General features: G+C 39.1%; 1 protein-coding gene across 18 annotated transcripts in view; it reads left to right on the top strand.

Annotated features, from left to right (window-relative positions):
* DTNA (dystrobrevin alpha) overlaps nucleotides 1–21,515 on the top strand; it is a 288,661-nt gene that overhangs the window by 212,954 nt on the left and 54,192 nt on the right. For 8 of the 18 annotated variants that reach the window (XM_065889317.1, XM_065889325.1, XM_065889324.1 and 5 more), the window contains exons 5-9: nucleotides 4,542–4,696; nucleotides 7,446–7,551; nucleotides 9,911–10,077; nucleotides 12,932–13,056; nucleotides 17,528–17,611. In XM_065889317.1, coding sequence (XP_065745389.1) covers nucleotides 4,542–4,696; nucleotides 7,446–7,551; nucleotides 9,911–10,077; nucleotides 12,932–13,056; nucleotides 17,528–17,611 — 637 coding nt within the window. Of the gene's footprint in view, nucleotides 1–4,541; nucleotides 4,697–7,445; nucleotides 7,552–9,910; nucleotides 10,078–12,931; nucleotides 13,057–15,418; nucleotides 15,428–17,527; nucleotides 17,612–19,312; nucleotides 19,403–21,515 lie in introns of all 18 variants that reach the window. The other 10 variants (XM_065889316.1, XM_065889323.1, XM_065889321.1 and 7 more) reach the window with 3 other exon arrangements.

Genomic DNA, 21,515 nt, shown 5'->3' with positions numbered 1-21,515 from the left:
CACAGTTACAAAATTCAAGATTTAACTAAGTGTTCGAGCAGATCTTTACCACTTGTCAAATCCCTCAAAGTTCTCCCACAAGTCTGGGATTTCAAAGCAAACAGTGTAACTGCTCCAGTGCTGTTTTCTCACCCCATCCCATCATTCACCAAATACCCACGATCAGTGAGCAAAGCATGCATGCTTTCCAGTGGCCAAAGTCAATCCTCTGCGGCTCAGTGAAAGAAGTCACAAATGCACGCGCCCCATTGGAAAGAAACTGTTCTCCAGTGTGCAGAAATAAGCTTCAGAGAGTCGCAAATTCTGTAGAGAAACAGACTGTGTGATCACGACATTTCATGGTACCTTCTGGCAGAGCAGCAGACCTGAACGTGCCCCAGTTCTCTGAATGAGGAGTCACTATATAGTTAATCCCAGAAAGGTAGTTTTAGTGATTTCCAGGTAAGTCAGTTGAAAGCAATTTGGCCCAGAACAATTTAGCTAAAAGCAGTTTGGTTGGAAGAACCTCTCCAAAATGTTAATCAGAAATGAGTATCCTTAGTCACCAATATTTCAGTGATTGAATGAACAAATTGAATTGTTCAAACAGAATGAACAATGTTCATTGGCTGAATGAACAAATATGGGCAAATCCACCCACAGACAGCCATGGTTGACTCTTTTTTTTTTTTTGACTTTTTTTTTAATAGACCTTTATTGGAGTATAATTGCTTCACAATGCTGTGTTAGTTTCTGTTGTACAACAAAGTGAATCAGCCATATGCATACATATATCCCCATATCCCCTCCCTCTTGAGCCTCCTTCCCACCCTCCCTATCCCACCCCTCTAGGTCGTCACAAAGCACCGAGCTGATCTCCCTGTGCTATGCGGCTGCTTCCCACTAGCTACCTATTTTACATTCGGTAGTGTATATATGTCCATGCCACTCTCTCACTTCGTCCCAGCTTACCCCTCCATCATGCTCAATGGTGAAAAACTGAAAGCATTTCCACTAAGATCAGGAACAAGACAAGGATGTCCACTCTCACAACCCTTAGTCAACATAGTTTTGAAAGTCCAAGCCGCAGCAATTAGAAGAAAAAGAAATAAAAGGAATACAAATTTGAAAAGAAGTAAAACTGTCACTGTTTGCAGATGACATGATACTATACATAGAAAATCCTAAAGATGCCACCAGAAAACTACTAGAACTAATCAGTGAATTTGGTAAGGTTGCGGGATACAAACTTAATGCACAGAAATCTCTGGCATTCCTATACATCAACAATGAAAAATCAGAAAGAGAAATTGAGGAAACACTCCCATTTACCGTGGTTGACTCTTGGTAAGTGGAATTGTGGGTTTTCTTTCGTCTTCTTTTGCTGGCTTGCATTTAATCATAAAACAGGTGGAGTAATGATTTTATAATAAGCATTGCCTTTATAATAAGAAAAATAAAATGAAAGGATATGGAATGCCTTGGGATTTTCCTTCTTTAAATTCTAACTCACTTTACGCCAATATGCCAACTACGCTTGTTTGGCAGTTTTTCTATTTTTGTGCGTAGGAATGAAAGAGATTTAGTTCATTCCAACTAGCCCCTTCATGTTGGAGAACACAGGGCAAGAATAGTTGGCTGAAAATAATTTAGAAATTTTAAAAAGCAAAAAAGTAGAAAACAGCAGAAATTTTAAAGCTGAGTTTTAAAAGCTGCTTTAAATGCTTTAAAAGGGACAACAACCCCCATGTTGCATCCCCATTTCCAGTACTCAGGTCCACCAGGAACCAACATGCAGGGTGTTCATAAGGTACCCCAGGCAGCAGAGAGCGTGAGGGCGCACCCTGCAGGTGTGGGACATAGCTACCTATACATAAACGGACCTAATATAATATATTCTGTTTCTGTCAAACTGGTTTTGGTCTGATTATAGGCTGTTAAGGGTCTTAAGGAATTCTGAATCCAGTGCAATAAGCCTGGAAAGTCAGGTGCTCTTCTAAAGCTTCTGGGGAGGGCTTGTTTATGGCAAACATCTTGTATTTCTTGAGTTTCTGTCACTGAACAGGTTGTTCGGCCTCCAAGCTTACCTCCAGGGTAATATTTCTAAGTTGCTGGCCTGCCTTTAATTCTTCAGTACCTCCTTCATTACTGATTGTTCTTTATACTTGGCCTAGAAGTCCCCTTTGTAAGGAAATCTTCCCTGACTCACTCCTCGCTCTAGGAACCCTCTCTCTGAGCTCCTGCTGCACCCTGTACACCCTACCGCTCCTGTACTCACACCACCTTGTCACCGTACATGACGTCGTGTCATCCAGGATCCAACCACATCTCTGTCATCCCCAATAGACTGGGACCTCCCAGAGGGCAAGAACTATGTCCTGATTTTTCTGTATAACCATTGCTTGGCACAATTTCGTGTTTATTAGGTGCCAAGTTAATTTTAGTTTAATAAATCAATGAATGTAAGTTCTTCTGAAGGATCATTGTAAGGTGCTGCAGGAAACACAAAGGTAATTTAGACTCTGATTTAGAGCCTTATAGAACAGTCCTATTGGAGAGGCAGAGTCTAAACATACAAGGTAAATGGCAGAAACGTGTGATATAAAATTAATAATAAAAACAGATAACATTTCTGTACCATATACTAGGTGCCAAGTATGCATCTGTGTGCTTTTCATCTAGTAACTAGCTTAATCCTTGAAACAGCCCTCTATATTATATAGATACACATATATTTCATGTTATAAGCATATTACATATATATGTGTGTATATATATGAGTGTGTGTGTATATATATATTAAAAAAACAGAGGGCCCAAGATTAAGGTACAAACACACACCATGTTGAGAGCTTCCTCAGAGTCCCCTCACTTCTTTTTAAAAACCTGAGTGGTCATTAACAGCCACTTCCCTTTAATCCCAGGGACTTAGCCCTAGTTTGGCTATTGCTTAGTAGAACTTTATCGGTACAAATGAATTTAATATTAGCTTCAAGTTTGTGAAAGGTCACTGTCGGTACCCCTTCTGCTTTTACTCTAGTTAGAGATGTTGTTTAAATTATTTCAGTGGGAGATTTGAAAAGCCTAAGCTACTCTTCAAAATGTTCCCTGGCCTAGAAAATCCAAATCTAGAAGTTCATCAGGATGGCCAAATTATAGTTAACCACCCGGCCCCCAAACAAACAACATGGCAGCTTTAATGAGAAGGTACACTTACTTCTTCAAGGTTTCTTTTTCCTCCTTTTGATTGGAATTCTTGAGTTTCTATATGTGGAATTATATAAGAGCTTTGTTTTTGGTTTTTGGGGTTTTTTTTTTTTTGCTGTTGGCAACTTCTTTTTTTGACTAGTATAATGAAACATGAGAGATGAAATTCTCTAAGTAAACAATATTGTGAAAGCGTATGAGAACAACATTAATTTTTGTTGCTCATGTAGAATCGCTGTAGCTTCATAATTGATTAACTATTTTAAACACAATAGAAACCCTTTGTAAGTGGACTATTTAAAGAAAATGAGAGCCAATTCACACCCTCAAAACATAATCCAATAAAAGCCTATAATATGCTTAACATCTGGCTGCGGTGTAAAACAATGCCCCCAGATTACATTTTGACCTTGAAAAATTAAGTCCAAAATGAGCAGAGGTAGCATATTGACTTTACAACTGTTTATCCCAGCAGCTGTGCGGGCCTAGTTACAATCTAGCATGGTGACAAACCGTATAATAGCCAACCCTTTCCTTCCAGTAGTGATCTCCACAGAGGAATTATAGAGTACCTTGGGAAATTATGCCAGTAATATTCATTAAGTGCCCACAGTGGCAGAAACTGAAGAAAAGAGGTTCAGTGAAGCCAGTGGCTCTGCTGAGAATAATCTGGAACCCTGACTTTACCTCACTGATCGTTGGCAAGGCCAGGCTTCCTCTCGACTGCATGAGGCAAAAGACCCTTTCCCATGAGGCAAAAGACCCTTTCCCATAAATCAATTGCCTTCCACCCAGAACACTGTGATTTATAGGAAGTTTTCTGCTTCTGTGGGAAGTTAATCAAGTGTTTTCATTGCATCCTTATCCCCATTATGTCTTTCATTTTTCAATATCTTAAACCAAAACCCGAACGTTTTAGTGACAATATAGACGAGTAAATAGCTCGCTTGCTAGATACACACACACTCTAACATTGTCATAATATTTTCATTGTGTATTTCAAAAGAGGTCAGCATATTTCTCACATGTACAAAAATTCCTCCTGTCGAGTTATATATGAGTTGATAATTGACCTCAAACTAAAAATGTGATGTTCTCTGTCTTATCAAAATATGCTAATTTTATCCAAATTACTAGTTAATGCTGTATGCCAGAATCATCTACAGAAAGACACCAGAGAAAACACCATGCCAGGAATATCTCAGCATAAAAACTAGCTTTCATATTATTCTTTCATAATAAATTAAATATTTAGTTTCTGCCACGTTTTTTGTTATTTGCAGTAGATACATTGAACTAAAACAGTGGGGAATCTTTACATGATGAATAAAGATCTTTCCTTTTCCATCCATCAGATATTTTCTCAATGATTTCTGACTCCAGTGGGGTGATGGTTTATGGACGATACGATCAGTTCCTGCGGGAAGTTCTCAAACTACCCACAGCAGTGTTTGAAGGGCCTTCATTTGGTTACACAGAACAGTCAGCTAGATCCTGTTTCTCTCAACAGGTAGGAGAAAACTTGTTTAAGGAAGTATCTCTCAGTGGCTGCTCTCCTGTGTGTCACTGCAAGTCACTACTTCTTCATGGTAACTTGTAGTGTATCTTCCAGCTTCTGACAAATGACCTCTGAGTCAGTAACTGAACTCACCACATTTGGATAATAATAATAGGTGGTGTTTCCTGACCATGAACCAGGCATCGTGCTAAGTTCTTTATTTGCATTGTCTAATTTAACCCCTACAGCAACGCTATACCCTCGGAAACATTATTACCACCACACTATCGAAAGGGTTGAATTGTTACTCAGCCTCACATGAAACATGAGTCTGACCCAGCACCGAGCTTCACCAATTTAGCAAAGGAGACAAGAAAGGAATCACAGCATATGCCCCGTGCCATCTGGGAGGCCCTAAATCTTCCAGTACATTGGGGCTCAGAGCAACATGTTTTAACTGGGGGTGGTACAAGTCAGCCAAGGGAAGCTGCTTAGTTTGGGGGACTCTCCGTGTTTATATCTCTCCAGTCATGTGGAAAATCTACATGTCTAGAACTATTCTTCAGCACAGCATAGTGGAGATTTAGAAATCCATAAACTGAAGATTTGTTTACAATTTTTAAAAATCCGATCTAACCAAGTATGTCCTCTAAAAGGATCCCTTAAATAAGAAATCAGTGCTTAGCAGTCACCGAAAAGCTGCATTTACCTCCAGCTAGGAAACCTCATCTGTCTGTTTACTTGGTGATCTAAGAGGTCAAAGGTGGTGCCTCGGGCATCCCTGTAGGGCATGGATTTATATAGAATTATAAATGTGTCCATACACTCAATAAGAGGAGGGATGGCTTGATACTTTAAGTATCAAACTCTACTGCCGCTGGGGGGTGGTGGGGGCAGGATGGGGTCTCACCCAGGAAGCCTTTCTGACCTTCCCCACGCCCTCACCCCCAGGCTGGCTTAGATACCTGGCCTCTGTCCCCAGCTAAAGCATACTCCTCTTTGGAGTTCCCTTTCCCTTTCGAGTTGGTGACCTCAGAATGGATCCATTCACCTAAGCCTCCTTCTATACAACTTCTTCACCCAGAACTTCTCATCAATCACCAAGTCCTACTGATTTCACCTTCTAGAATTTTCTCAGATCTCTCTCCTCATCATCCTCGATTGCCTGGCCTATTGCATTAAACCCCAAACTGATCTCTCTGCCCCTGGATTTACTTGTTTGTTTGTACATCTGTTGATTTTAGGTAGTGCATTGTAGAATCCTCAGGAAATACACTAATGCCTCAGAATATTTCTCATTAAAAGTCAGCCAGAATAATAGGACTTTTTTAATCTAATAGAATTTATATATTCAAAAAAAGTATATAAGATGTTGCCATTGCTCAAAATTCCTTTTGAAATATCCTAGAGACTGCCCATTATATAATCTTTTATATACCCTCAATGATGAGAAATTTATGTACGTGGAAATCATAGTAGCATTTCTTGACTTCCAGTAGTGATTTTTAGCCAGTATGATGAATGGTCAAAATAGATAAAATCATGTGAAGTACAAAAAGAGGCAACACTAATAAAAATAATAAGACCAGTTTATTTTTGTGCTTCATAAACTGGCTATAGCAGCAGTTCGAATGATGAAATTCCAAAATTGTTTTAATTGCTTCATTGCAAAGCCACCCCAAGTGATTGGTTTGAAACACAGTATTATTTTAGACATATGAATTGTAGTAGCTTTTGAAAAAATACTGTCTCATTACTTATACTTTACATAATTTATCTTTTAATTATAATGCTAATAACAGCCCTATAAAAAGCTTATTTAGTATTATGAGGTAAAGCTAAAACTGTAAATATCTGCCAATAAGAAAACATTAATAGAAGGATACCAAGACAGTTGTTTTGTGAATTACAAGGACAAGTGTAACGTTTAAGCCTTGAAAAGGCACTGTAGCTCTTCAGGGCTGATTTCTTATCTAACAATATAAAACTATCCCATCCACCTTGATATTCTAATTCAAAAATTTAAGTAAAGTAGTGACTTTTGCATGTAAATTTTCTGTCATTCATGCTATGAAAATATCATATATTAATATAACCTCTTATTTTTTCATTTTGAAAGAAACTTATAGATAAAATACATTTCTTTTCTGCATCAGAAAAGCCCGGGATAATGACACAGAATCCGACTGAATTGTAAGAAAAGATTCATAAAGAAAGTAGAGAAGAGAATTTTTTTTTAATTTAGAGTGTTCTTTTCTAACAGGGAAGGATAGCTCCCTCCGAACAGGATTCACTCCTAATCTTGTATAGCAGAACCATTCACATTAACCACAAAATATTTAGTCCTTATGGAAGTTGAGGAGCTTTGAAAGGGAAGCTGTTCTACAAATTTAGAAGACTGATACGGGAATTGTCGAGTGTGCTGTGATGTACTATTGGGTAAAATTTTATGGAGAATGTCTACTCTCCATCTTTCCTCATCATTTTCATACTGTCCCTCATGTATGAAAATGATCCCCTCAGAATTGTTTTATTCCTTGTGATAATATTGACTCAGCCTCAGTGGAGATAATCCAGTCTTATGTAGGCTTAAATATAAAAAGCAATTAATGTTTTAAATTCAGAACTAGTTTCAAGCTCTGTTTCTTTATTTATTAGAGATTAATTGAATGTCTTGTTTCTTCTATCTCAAATGATATTTACATAGCAGGTAAATTAAGATTATTCTTGATTCTAAATTTTTATGGGTTTTTTGATGCAGAAAAAAGTCACCTTAAATGGTTTCTTGGACACACTCATGTCAGATCCTCCCCCGCAGTGCCTGGTCTGGCTGCCCCTTCTGCATCGACTGGCAAATGTAGAAAACGGTGAGTAGTTACTACTGAGGCAATTTTTTTAGCCTTTTTTTAAAATTTGAAGTATAATTGATTTAAAATGTTGCATTAGTTTCATGTGTACAGCACAGTGATTCACAGTGAGATATATATATATATAAATAATAAAATATATATTATTTTCCCTTATAGGTTATTACAAAATATTGAGTATAATTCCCTGTGGTATACAGTAGGTCCTTGATGGTTATCTATTTTAAATATGGGAATGTGTATATGTTAATATACATATAAATAACATATATGTACATGTTAATCCCAAACTCCTAAGGCAATTTTTTTCATTACCGAAATTAGGCTATCAAATCTATAGTTATTAAGCCAAGGTCATTGTTTTAGGGAGGCCTATTTAGTAGTTCTGAATTTTAATAGAACTAACCTGTCTCCCTCATCAGTAAGGCCTTATAGGTGCACTGCACAATTAGGACTGTCCATTCTAAAAATTTATTAAATCTCACAGTCTACCTCTCAGTTACAAATCAGGTGTGGCTTAAAAACTTACTGTAATGGAAAGAGAACCTCAGCAAGGAATGTGACATTTTCAGTATTTGTTTTAGGTATGAACTTCTACTCTTGGTACACCTGGCATTGACTATTTCTTCCTAGGCACTCCATCAGGAATAGGTGGAGGAGATAGGAAAAAATTGGATGCTTGCACCTTGCTAATCTTTTAGTCATATGCTCCAAATTGTAAGCTTTCAGTGGTTGTAGTTATGTAAAAGAAATGAGTAATGTAACTTTTGTCATGTGCTTTTGTTTTTATAAAAGCAAGTATTTCTATGTTAAAAGTAATTACTCTTGGCATATCCAAACTTAAATATAAAATACAGTTCAGAGCAAGGTTTAAAAAATTTTAAACATGGAACAATTCATTGCCTCCATCTGATCTTTAGATGTTCTTATTTACTGTTTAATTTAACTCTGGGAATTCTCTAGCCTTAAATAGAAAATAATTCATCTCCTATCTCTTACTGTAACCTTAACTTCTACACGTCGCTTTAATATACATTGGGGTTAAAGTTAGCTTATTTTAAATTCCCATTTAGAACATCTGGCATCTGCCCTAATTATCTCCCTTAGTTAAAGTTATAAATCTGTCCTGTTCTGCTCATGGAGAAGATTTAAAGAATGAACTTACTAGTTTCTCTGTAAGCACTACCAATCACAGATTTTTTTTTTTTATGGTTCTTATTCATCTGCTAGAGCAAAGAGCCATCAAGGTCCAGATCATGCAGGATGAGTTCATATTACTGTTTTGCAGTTTAAGAACTAGTCATTTTCCAATTATAAACTTGTCATTTCATGGCTTCTCTCTCAGCATTTCCTGTTGCAGGAAATGAGTTCCTTAGGCCCTGTCCCAGAACAGTTGTCCCTAGATTCAAGTCTCACTTCAGCCTTTCCCAGGAGGCAGAAAAAGGGAATATGATGCTGGTTCAGAAGACAGTGTGTTCAAAACTGGTTATGTCTTTGTTTTTACAATTTACTCTTCATCTTTATTTATTTTTATTTGCAATATTTTCCCTGGCTGGTTAGCCAGAGAAAAAGTTTACCAAAAGCATGAATTGTTCTTATTGTTGTTGATATCTTTAGCTCATAACATGCAGTTACTTGGATTCAAATCTCAAATATTTTACCTTGCCTGCTTTATAATTCAAATTTTCTGCCAAAGGAAGTTGTGTCTCTTGAACTATCTGACTTAGAACTGTATTCAGACAACTTATTCGTCTCTTTGGGCCCTATCCATCTGCCTCTCGGGAAATAAAAAAAAAAAAATCTGTTAAACAAAAGCAGTGTCACTCATTAAATAAGCCCATTAGCTACTCCATTTTTAAAAAAGTAACTCAATTCTCCCATCCAGTTTTTCTACTCTTCTTCCATTTGCCTTTCTTTCTTCTTCCTCTCCTCTTCCATTTCTCTCATATTTGCTCTCAACCCACTGGGCAATCAGCTGTGTTCATCCAGCTTCCGTGAGCTGTGCTGATCTCCTGGAGACAGAGAGCATTTGGGGGAAAGGCGAGCGAGCCAGTTTGGGTAATTTATAGTCTCGTAGTATAAGGGACGGGAGTAAGAAGAGCAAATGGAATTACAGAGATTTGCCCTTAAAAGAACCCCTATCCTCCATCCCCTTCTGTTTCTCCCACCTCCACACACATGCTGGAAAAGGGTAGTGAGAGTCTAGGAATAAACTTAATGCTTCTCTCGGCGAAAACTGACGATCATCGGAAATCATGGCGCACAGCAGAAAAATGCAATTCTTGTCGGACTGTATTTTTCCTTCTTCTGGCTCATACTTTTGTTTTCTTGTTTTTTTCTTCATTAACTTGCCCCTCAGTCTTCCATCCAGTTGAGTGTTCGTACTGCCACAGTGAGAGTATGATGGGATTTCGCTACCGATGCCAACAGTGTCACAATTACCAGCTCTGTCAGGACTGCTTCTGGAGGGGACATGCCGGTGGTTCCCACAGCAACCAGCACCAAATGAAAGAGTACACGTCCTGGGTAAGGCAAGGTCCAGGCAATACTTACAGCTGGATGTGTGAGTGTCGTCCAGAATGCAAGGGAACGGCAAGCATGGTGACTGAATCAAGCGACACGCTTACCTTCTCCTCTCACATTTCCTCCTTCCCCTCCCACTCCCCACCTTACCGGGACCTCTTACTTATTGTATCTGAACCCAGTGTAGCTTCCTAAGGCTTAAAATATAGGAAGACTCAAATGATATTACTTCTTGGAATACAGATAATTCAGTACCGATTTAGGTAACAACCAAACAGCAAGCACCTTCTGGAACATAATCTCATTTTCACAGTAAGTTAAGGTTCTTTGCAAGTTTGGGGGTGGTTTGTGAGAATCACCTAAAAATTATTGTTAGTTAGATTCTGGAGTTGTCTTAACTGCATGACTGGAACATGAAGGAAAGGCCTGTGAGCGTGTGGGCTTAAGGATGCTGTTTCATTCTACTTTTTTAGAGGAGGGGGAGATATTAGAAAATCATCTTTTCATGAGTAGTGCAAGTGACTAACTTGCTGGAGGTGACCTGTAATACTGACCTGCTAAAGGTGACCTGTCCATGTGATGAAAGTGTTCTCGGGAGCACATGGCCCTGTGTCTATGGGAGGAATTTGACTCCGTGAGCTTGCTGTTCAGGTGGTTTACAGTTTGCTGACCTCTGTCTCAGTTCAACTCAAAGACCAGATCCAGTGATGTTGTTCTGGTGCTTCTGTAAAAGTATTGCTCTATGTACAGATTATTTTTCGTGGAATGTGCCATCAGCCCTGCCAACTCCTCTTGGAATAGTTATATCACAAGAAAATGCAGACTTTTTAGAAGCATTTTTTCTCTATTTTAATGTGTCTCAAATCAACCTATAGTCTTTACTTAAAGAGTAACTCATTTTATTTTTACAAAGGTCTTCAGATATGCATTTTAATTGAAGTATAGTTTATTTACAGTGTTGTGTTAGTTTCAGGTATACAGCAAAGTGATTCAGTTATACATATAAGTATAGTACATATATTTATTCTTTTTCAGATTCTTTCCCATATAGGTAATTACAAAATATTGAGTATAGTTCCTTGTGCTATACACTAGGTCTTCGTTGTTTATCTATTTTATATATAGCAGTGTGTATATGTTAATCCCAAATTCTTAATTTATCCCTCCCTGCCCACCTTTCCCCTTTGGTAACCATAGTTTATTTTCTATGTCTGGAAGTGTGTTTCTGTTTTGTAAATAAGTTCGTTTGTATCATTTTTTTTAGATTCCGCATAGAATTGATATCATATGACATTCGTCTTTCTCTGTCTGACTTACTTCACTTAGTATGATAATCCCCAGGTCCATCCGTGCTACTGCAAATGGCATTATTTCATTCTTCTTTATGGCTGAGTAGTGAGAATATACATTTTAAATCAGAATGTTCTTTCTAGGAATTATTATTGGGAACCGGTATTCAGTGCAAATATATTAATTGTTTAGCACACGTCAGATTCTGAGTTCAAGTAAGAGTTCTTCACTAAGGCATTGTATACTGAGGGCTTGATGCCAGTTCAAATGCCACCCATCACTACTGGCTATATCACATGCTGAGAATAGGTATACTAGCACAGATCATGAAATACAATTTAGTATAGAACGCTGGAGGAAATACTTTCTATTTTCTTATTGTCAGCGTATTACCAATTTTCAAATATGTTTCTATTCCAAGTCCTAGAGGGTTGGTGATTGTAGCCTAATCGTTTGTAATTGTTGTTTTATGTAAATGCTAAAGTCAGGTAAGGAGCCTTTTCTTAGGGGTTTTGAACTCTGCAATTATACGGCAGGACAATGTCTCTACAGAGTAGGATCAGACTCCTCACGAGGACAAAGGAGCCCCAATGTTTATGGGGTGAAGAGCTGTTGTTACTGCTGTTTTAAGTGTTCTAAGAATTACACCTCCCAGCAAAAGCCAAAGAGGGACTTCTTGGACAATGTTCCCGTTACTTAGCTTTTAAAAATGAGGACAAAAGTCACTTCGTTATGTTGCCAGTTATGGACTCTATGTATCAAAGAAAGTGACAAAATGATAAATCGCTTCTCACAGAAAGGAAAAATTGGGGTAAAGAATTATTATATGTGGTAGACTATTTTTGATCATCTTGGCCGTGAAATTTTAAAATAAACATTCCACTGGTCCAAATGAAAAAGAGGTAGCATGATGCCCTGGAAAGAACATAAATTCTAGAGACTCAGATTGATGTTCCACTTTTCCTTCTAACCGGATGTATCCAGCCACACCTGAAACATCTTGCCCCTGGATTCCTGCAAAGCCTCCTACCCATCTCCTTACTTCCATTCCCATCCCCTCTCAAACCTTTTTCTGTTCTTAAAGAGAAGCAATCCTTCTAGAATCAGGTCACCTCTGAGATTTAACCTGTTCATTGTCTCCCTCTGCATTTGAGATAAAGACCACAGTCTTGGACGCGGCATATAAGACTTCAGTGGTCTCCCTCCTGCTTTCCTCTCCAGAACAGGGTCTCCTGTTCTTCCTCCATCTGGAATTACCTTCCAGTCCCCTGAGTTTTGTCAGAAGGACCCCTGCTGTTCATTAAGTCCCAGCTCAGACGTCCTGAGCACAATGACTGCTTCCATTTATCACAGCATTTGCTGACACTGTGCAGCCCGAGGCAGTTACCCTGATGGCTAATTCCAAGCGTTCTGGTCCCAGCAAAGAGCAAAATCCTTGACTTAGAGTAGATTATCAAAGAAGATTTCCTGAATGAATGAATGGATATCTACTATGAAAACAAATCATCCGATGAAATGTTACATAAATGTTGACTGTTATCACTTGAACCTTTCTTCTTCCTTCCAGAAATCACCCGCTAAGAAGCTCACCAATGCATTAAGCAAGTCTCTGAGCTGTGCTTCCAGCCGTGAACCTTTGCACCCCATGTTCCCTGACCAGCCTGAGAAACCACTCAACTTGGCCCACATCGTGTGAGTGTCTCTACCCGCCAGACTGAGGGACAGCTTTCTTCACTGATGCATGTGCAGATCCATACAAAGACAATTAATTTCCTCTTAGTTGTCAGGGACCCAGTTTTAAATTTTATCGTCTTAAAAAAAAAAGAGTGAAAGTCATGTTATTATAATATTTTTCATGGAGAGGTATGCAGTACTTCTGCCCAGATGTACAAGTACGCCCCACTATATAATTTACCTTGAAGTGGAAAATATTCAAAAATTTTATAATTGTAAAATAACGATGTTATTGGAGTTTGCACAATTGGACGTTAATAATCAACGGAACTACCGTGGTCAGGAAATTTTAAAGCACGCCGTACCTTAACGTCATGTGTGCTTTGAGTCCCAAATAGAGAAGCCCTCTGTTTTCTTTCTCTGCACAGCCAGTCATCTTAAAGATGCCAGCAAGCCTAGGAATCATTGCTGTTGCTGTTGTTTTATCCCAAGTTACATAACTTTAGAAGAATCATGGCCTGTGCAAAGGAGGGTTGAAGAAGGGGTATTGGAGGGGAAGTTCATCCAAAGTATGTGTGAGTTTGGGGGGCAAAGGGAATTGGCCCAAGGAACGGTGCTACCACCCACCCCTTCCACTTCCCAAAAGCCTCATGTCGGGGGGCCTCTCTCAGGCCTGGCTGGCTCAGAAAACAGAGGAGGCTTAGGTAGAAGAAAGTATTTCTTTCTTGGGTGTTATCTTGGGCTCAGAAGAAGAAAGAAGTTCATTACCTACTTTGGGGCACAGTTAGGAGTTACGTAGTCACAAGTGTCTCAGGAAGCCTCTAGAACAGGCTTTCCCCGTCCTTCTGAACTGCCTTTCATTGTGCACACTTCAGCACTACCACCTGCACTGCAGGGCCTGTGTTTGCCTGTTGACCTCGAGAGGTTGGCTGATGGGACACATGGGTGTTAGGAATCCACCAAGGCAAGGTTCACGCTTCAGGCGGATGAGAACATAACCCATTAGAGGCACTGTGGTGCATCTCGGAGCCTTAGGAAAGCAGCCACTCTTTCCCCTAATGGACATAAACAGATCCCATCAAACCACTGTGCTGCAGCATGTCTGTGGACTTTGTATAAATCCCACAGGGCTTTGTTTGGTTTACTCTGGGTGTGTGCTGAGGGTTCATTGCCCCCAGCAATGCACACAAGTCTGGAAGCATCCACAAACTAATGTAAACTGATTCTGTAGAATGTGGTTGACTTATTTTTGGAAACTTTGCTCCCAAAAATAAGCCTTAAAGTAAACCAGGGGTAAAGAAATCTGGGAAGTGTCCCAAAGGACCAATCACCCGCAGAAAGCGAGCTCATATGAGCTGTTCTCCTGAAGTTTTGACTTACTTCCCCATAGCCAGGGATGATCACTTAGTTGCTTGTGAATGAACAAAACATAAGTGAGAGTAGGTCTGGGCTCTCTGAGCTTGGCCACGGAGTCACTGTCTACCAGCCCCCTTAGGGGCTGGTAGAACCCCTTAGGGGTTCCCCCCCAAGAGAACAGCGTTCAATCCAAGATGATGGGTGTGGGGAAGGTAGGGAGAGGATGGGGGTAAACAGCCTGGCTCTAAGAGCTTTGCAGCAAAACGGAGTTAGGATGGGGCCTCGCACTTGGAGACAGAATTAAGAAGCAAGGCCAGGGACTTCCCTGGTGGTGCAGTGGTTAAGAATCCATCTGCCAATGCAGGGAACATGGGTTTGAGCCCTGGTCCAGGAAGATCCCACCTGCTGTGGAGCAAATAAACAGCCAAAAATAACTAAATTTTAAAAAAAAATGAGAAAGAAGTGAGGCCATGCCACACAATTTGGGTTCCATGGAGAGTTTCAGGATTCCCCTAAAATTCTACACGAAATGTGCCTTTTTCTGCTAAAAGTTCCATGTTTAACCAGATTCTTAAAATAGTCCTTGAATCAAAACACTGATCTGTACTCACGGATAATATATTTTTCCAGGGTGAATGTCAGTTTTAAAAGACAAATTATACAAAATATTTAATTGTTGAAATAACACGCAAGAAATTCTGGATGCAGAGTGGCCAATCTCTAGTAGAACAGATTTTTTACCATTTTTTAGCTTTAGACATTTTTCTATTTGTTATTCTGATGTTATTGCCCTGAACAGATATTTATGTTCCTTTTTTTTTTTTTTTTTTTGGATGGGGATATCTAAGACTTCTAATCTTAAAGTATGCTGTTCGTTTAGCTATTCTAAGTTATCATAGGCACATAAAAGCCACTTAAGTAGTGGCATTTTGGTGTTTTGGCATTTGTTCTTAGCTATTATATTGCTTGTAAATGTTACCATGATTAACTGTCTCTATTCTATTCAATTTTTTGCTGCCAAAAGGGATACTTGGTAAGTCAATAGTCTTTAGTGTGCTTATAAAGACTTATAAGTGGTTATGAGACACAAAACAGGTGAGAGATAGGAGGCTAGCTTAAAACTAATTCTGCCTTTAAGCCGAGCACTTTCAGTTTATGAAAAGAATGCCAATTTTATAAAAATGTCCTTTGCAGACATCTTGTCCAGAAAGAAAACTTTGCACTAGGCCTCTGTGACCTTATCTTCTGGAGCTATTTCTTTTTCATAAGACTAAATATGTTTAAAATTCCCAATGTGACCTATTTATTAGATAAGGTACCTTGCCATTTGGTTGTGGAGGAAACAGGTCCCTTTGAAAACTGCCCTTTGGTGCCAAGGTTAGCCATTCTGTGTCCCAAGTTCGACATTTTCGTGATGAACATTAAATGTGAAGCCATTTACTAAGGAACTGCAACTTCAGCTTTGGGGTGACCAGGTTCAATAGAGTAAATTTACCAGACTAGTTAAAAAGCATTCCAAATCCACTTGTTTTCTCACTTCCTAGAGATAGAGCAAGAGGGGAACATTAATAAAAAGACAAAAGAAAACCAGAAATGTTGTCAAGTTGATTTTTTTCCACTTTTTTCAAAGTTAAAATGAAGATATTTCATTCTACCTACTGTCTTAAAATCTGATACACCTAACTTTTCAAAATTCACAGAGCACATTTGTTTAAAATTAGCATCCTTCTTATAAAGTGAAAGTGTCCTGCTCAAAGCAGAATTAGCTTTAAACTAGTCTCACGTATCACGCATATCCTAAAGAAGTAATATAAAACACTAAGCTAGTTTTCAGAACTTCGGCTAATATGTTCAGAGTAGATTAAATACTGAACCTGCTATTTTGACCTCACCCAACAAAGAATGTGTCTTTAAAAAATCTGAGAACGCAGTTTAGCATCAGGTACTGAGAACCAAAAGTGTCAATGAATTTTTGCATGTAGTGCTGACATTTCATAACCTGCCTTGCATCATGTCCATTCCCATAAATACATTGGGACAAACAAGTCTACCTTTTTCTCTTCATCGTAGAATCCGAACTAACTCTGGTTTCCTAAGATAAAAATTAAACCTTTACAACTTTTTGCTCTTAGTCAAGTTGACACAAATAGATTCTATAGGCTACTGTATTCATGTTTCATCTTCAAAAAATTCTGTACTGTCGAACTCATATATAGAATGAGAGTGAAACTAAAATTTCCTGATTCAGAACGCTGCCCTGCCCCATCATCCATCTTCTGAACTCTGAATTCCACCTCATTGTACTGCGGAACATCTTACAGTGAACCTAAAATAAGACTAAAAACAGCTTGGAGATGAGATGGGGATCTTAGCTCTATCATTTTACCTGAACTAAGACATCAGTGATAGGAATGAAAATTGAGACAGTGGAGGACAGACATGATGCAGTTGGTGTTTAAGGTTGTGGACAATTCCAGGGAATATTGAACCCTATTTTCCTTCTCTAATCATATGAAAAAAAGTGAAGTTTTTGAGATGCCTTGCACTATATGTCCTATCATATAGATCATCCAGATAACAGAAAGTCAGTAAATCCCTGTGGTGCTTAATTGTGTCTTCACTTAGAGCAAAGAGCGAAGAAGGCATGATACGATTTTGCAGCTGGGTCCTTACAGGCCCGGGTATCCTGGAAGAGGGCCATCGTCATGGGGAACACAGGAAGTTTCCAAAGCCTCGGGAATCTTCCTCTTTCCAAGAGGATGTAGATTCTGATTGTCATCAAGTTTTCTGAGCTTCTCTGTTTAGAAGTTAGTAGGCTGCCTCAAAATCCTCATTCTATCTGAGAATATGACTCAATGAATCACCAAGGCTCAAAGCTCATGAATAAACATTCCTGTGGTTTCTGGAGATCTTCCCCGCAATGCTTAAACAGACATTCTATCTTCTCAAGGAAATGTAACTTCCCAAAACACTTCAAGAACTGAGTTGGAAAATATAAAATTCTGCGTTGATCCTGGGTAAGATAAGAACTCTGATCTTACCGACTCCTTTCCTTGAGAGATCGTATAGTTGTCAACTTGAGACTTTTATTTAACTTTCCATCCATTTTCCATTTAACTGTACTTTGTTTTAGGCCGCCCAGACCTGTAACCAGCATGAATGACAGCATGTTCTCCCACTCTGTCCCCTCCTCAGGAAGTCCTTTTATTACCAGGAGGTAAGTTCCAACCCTATTATAAAATAAACCTTTGGTAATGAGCCTTGATTTTGTGGCAAGAAAAATATTCTCCTTTAAGCCAAATGTGGAAGATTACTGTTAGAAACTAGTTTGTAAATATGTCACAAGTTGTTAATTTCATTCATTTGGATGCGTTTGAAGAGGGCTAGGATGGCTTTGGGAATGAATGTCACTTCTGGAAACTTGCATTTACAATCTATCCACAGTAAGAATGCAGGGTATATTTAAGTTTTACTGCTGACACACTTGCATTCTGGCTCATTGAGAAAGTCACTTTCATAGCACTTGGAATGGCCCATTTAAGCCGGGGAATTGGAATTTCAAGATGCAACGGGGAATTACGATGGACATTCTGAAACATCTCGTAATATAAAGCTCCAGATATAAAAGAATCTTCTTCTTAGTGAACTCTAGAGTTCCTGAGGCTAGAGGCTCAAGGCCAAATTTGGAAATATAGTTTCTACATAAGTAATTCAAGGATAAGAACAAGAACTTTTAAAAAAAGAGGGTGGATGCATGTCTCATCTTTTTGCACAAAGATCCACTGCCCCGTAAGCAAACAGGTGAAACAGACACTTCTCCTAAAGCTAGCCCAATGAACAGGCAGGGGTCAAGAGGTACTCCAAGTCATTTGATCAAATATCACAAATAGAGCACCAGAGAATTATTTTAAGGAATACATGGAGAAGGCTCACAGGAAGGCAGAAACAAAGGTAAGGACAATTGGAGTGAGTAATTGAATGTAAGATTTCAAATGCCTTTCAGTAGGAAACAAATGGCCTCATGTTTCAAAAACAAACATAACCAATCATTTCCCCGAAGAGTTGCTGAGATACCAATTTCCCTGTAATATCCTGGTACGTTCTAGTGAAGATTTGCAGACAGTGAGACTCAGAACACTGTTGATTTTTTTCTCCGAGTTCCTGGATTTGTCCATCAGCAGGAACCTGAGATGAAGGTGTTCCCCATAATTGTAATCAGCGGAATAAACAGAACGGTGTTTGCCGCTATAAATTAAGCAAGTCTGTCACAGATAGAAATGGGAAGGCAATGGAACTGCATAACATCCACAGTGAAATCCTATGGTTGAAGCCCAGTTTATTCCTTTCAGCACTCCTTTTCAGAGCCACCAGCAGATTAAACCACATTTTCTAAGACAAAATCATAAACTGTAAAGTCTATTGGAAACATGGGCCTGTGCCTCTCTCTTGGGACGATCTGGCGTGATGTTAACAAAGATATGCTTTTATTAGGAAGCTCTGCATTCTGCAAATGTCAAGCAGAGATAGACCCCATCCTTACTGAAGGTCATTTTATATCATTTCAGCTTGGACGGTGCTTTATGATGGATGCGTCTAGATGGATAACATGGCTTCTTCTCCTCTAAAATATTCCTATAATATTTTGAGCTGTTCTGGTTCCTCCAGGGGGCATGGTGCCCCAAAATATGATCATTTCCCTTTCTTCCCATTTTCAGTCCTTCTGGAATGTTCCCTCTGAACCTCAAGCACGTTGTTTAAAGTTTGCAGTTCTTCCTATCGTCACGGAGGTTGGCCTCTGGTTTCTGTTTTAAGGGTGCCATTCAATAAAGCTGTGTACACTGAACGTCTTTCCTCTCTGAGTGGGCCTTGCTCTGTCCATGGGAGGTTTTAACGGGGTCTCATTGTTTGCATCCCTCAGGTTACCTGAGGGGATAAGTGCATCCAGCCCTGTGGCTGAGGAGCATTCGCTCATAAAGCTGTATGTAAATCAGCTTGACCACAGCGCACGGTCAGTATCCCAGCCCTGAAGCACTAATCGTAGTAGTAGTTCCATAGCTAGACCGCTAGTCCTACTTCATCACTAAAATCCTCTTGTAGTATGCTTTGGTGGAGATACAGGTCTTCTGGGGTTTTATGAGATTCCATTGAGAATTTCCAACTTGAGCTGGACTGGTCAGCTCTTTTTCTCTTTTCCACTTTTCCACTTCTTTTATTGATTTTATGTCTTCAAGCCAGTATGTATGAGATGAGTAAATATGAAGAGTACCATGTTGGATCTCCTTCTTTGGACGATTCTCTGCTTTGGTACAGTTTGCAAGACCCCAGATGGTGATTCCTTAGACTCTTGTATTAAAGAGCCTCTTGGAATGATTTTAGCACTAACTGTGTGAGATCAGGACAACATCACATGGCTGGACCATATTACAGTAAAAGACTTGAGGACTTATATCTTTCTGTCCTCCTGGGCTTGGGCCATTTCCCCCCAGGTAGGGCAGTCTGATTCCTATTAAAGTAGCAATTTCACAACCAATTTCATGCTCTTAGTGTTTAATTTCTACCAGTTGATAATGCTGGTGGTGATCCCCTGTTTATTTCTTAGCCGTGTCCATACGCTAAGGTCGATGGAAACCATCATGCCAAATACAGGCATAAGTTAAAGCACCTAATCTTCCTACAGTTGGAACTTAACCAAAGAAATAGAACCTAGAGCTCTGCCCTCACTCCTACCCCACCCCAACTGCCCCTGTTAAAATCGGATAAAAACTAAAACCTAAACAAGCCAAGAGTGGTGCTGGTCAGTGTTGAGGCTGCATTAAAAAAGTAAGGAAGTTTGCTGTGCAGATACTTTATTTAGCCTGAGTTTTTGGTCTTTGGTATTGTGACAGAACTTACAGAGATAAAGCAGAATAAGGATGAGTTGAAATCACTACTCCAGAATCCTCGCTACAAACTCCTGGCATTCCTCACATAGAGTCCTTTGCAAGCATACACTTTGATCTTCAAAAGGCACTAGGGCCTATCTTTGAAGTCTTCTGACATCCTGGTAACCTAACTCACACAGATTTATGAGGGTATACTACCACCATCTGCCCATCCCCTGTTCTGATATCCGTTTCTAGCTATATCCTTGAGTCACTTTTCCCTTAACTTAAAAGGAATTCTCAAAGGCACTCTCCCTTAACCCTTTGAGGTCTTCGTGTGTGTGTGTGTGTGTGTGTGTGTGTGTGTGTGTGTGTGTGTACTCGATGCTGATTAGCAGTTAGGCACAGTATGGATCAAATGACACAATTCGTGGACAAATTCATTCATTTTCTTGATCATAACTATATCCCTAAACCTAGATTGTTTTCTTATAAATGCATGAGTTTATAGGAAAAGAACAACTAGATCAATGGAAATTTATCATTACCACTAGGAAGAGAACGCCAATATATGATGTATGATTGGGCAGCCAACATTAAGCTTATGAAAGATAGCCTGCCATTATGGCAAATATTGCAAGAGCTGACCGCAAAGCCCTTCTCCCCCTCACTGCACACAGCATTATGCCTTTGAGTTTCTGCTGTTGGCATCAGGCCCCCTTTGTAAAATCTTAATTATCTTGCCAAAATCCTCACCTCATTTACGTGAGAGAGCTAACCAGTCCTTTCCATTTGGAAAATATTTCATTAGTTATGGCTATTATGGCCATTTCTTCATTAGCTACAATAAGGACATTCTAAAAATTTGAATGGCTAGATACTTTTACCTCCAGTTTTAGAAACTTCTCTTAAAGATTTTACACATATTTTTATAAATGCAACCTCTCAAGTCTTAACCACGCACGAAAAGAATCCCTTTGGCTATTATATCTAGCCAGAACTGATCACCTTCCCAAATATGAGAACATTGCTTATGAGTCATAGAGTGTATTGAACACAATCTAATATGCTATTTTCTGATTTGTCTGAAAAGCATTTGGTTAATTACTAATACTGTATTAGGTCCAGGGGTGCATATGGGGAAGATACACTGCCTTCCTCACGCACTTTCAAAATCCTGATTCTTCCCAAGGGAACAGCCTTTGTGAGTTATTTTTGTGGGTTGACTGGTTGTTCAGTTGGTTGATTTGTTTGGGTTTT

This window comes from Phocoena phocoena, chromosome 13 (assembly GCF_963924675.1).
Source record: "Phocoena phocoena chromosome 13, mPhoPho1.1, whole genome shotgun sequence".
NCBI classification, from domain to species: Eukaryota; Metazoa; Chordata; class Mammalia; order Artiodactyla; family Phocoenidae; genus Phocoena; species Phocoena phocoena.
The sequence above is the reverse complement of the archived record's forward strand: the minus strand, read 5'-3'. Positions and strand labels throughout refer to the sequence as shown.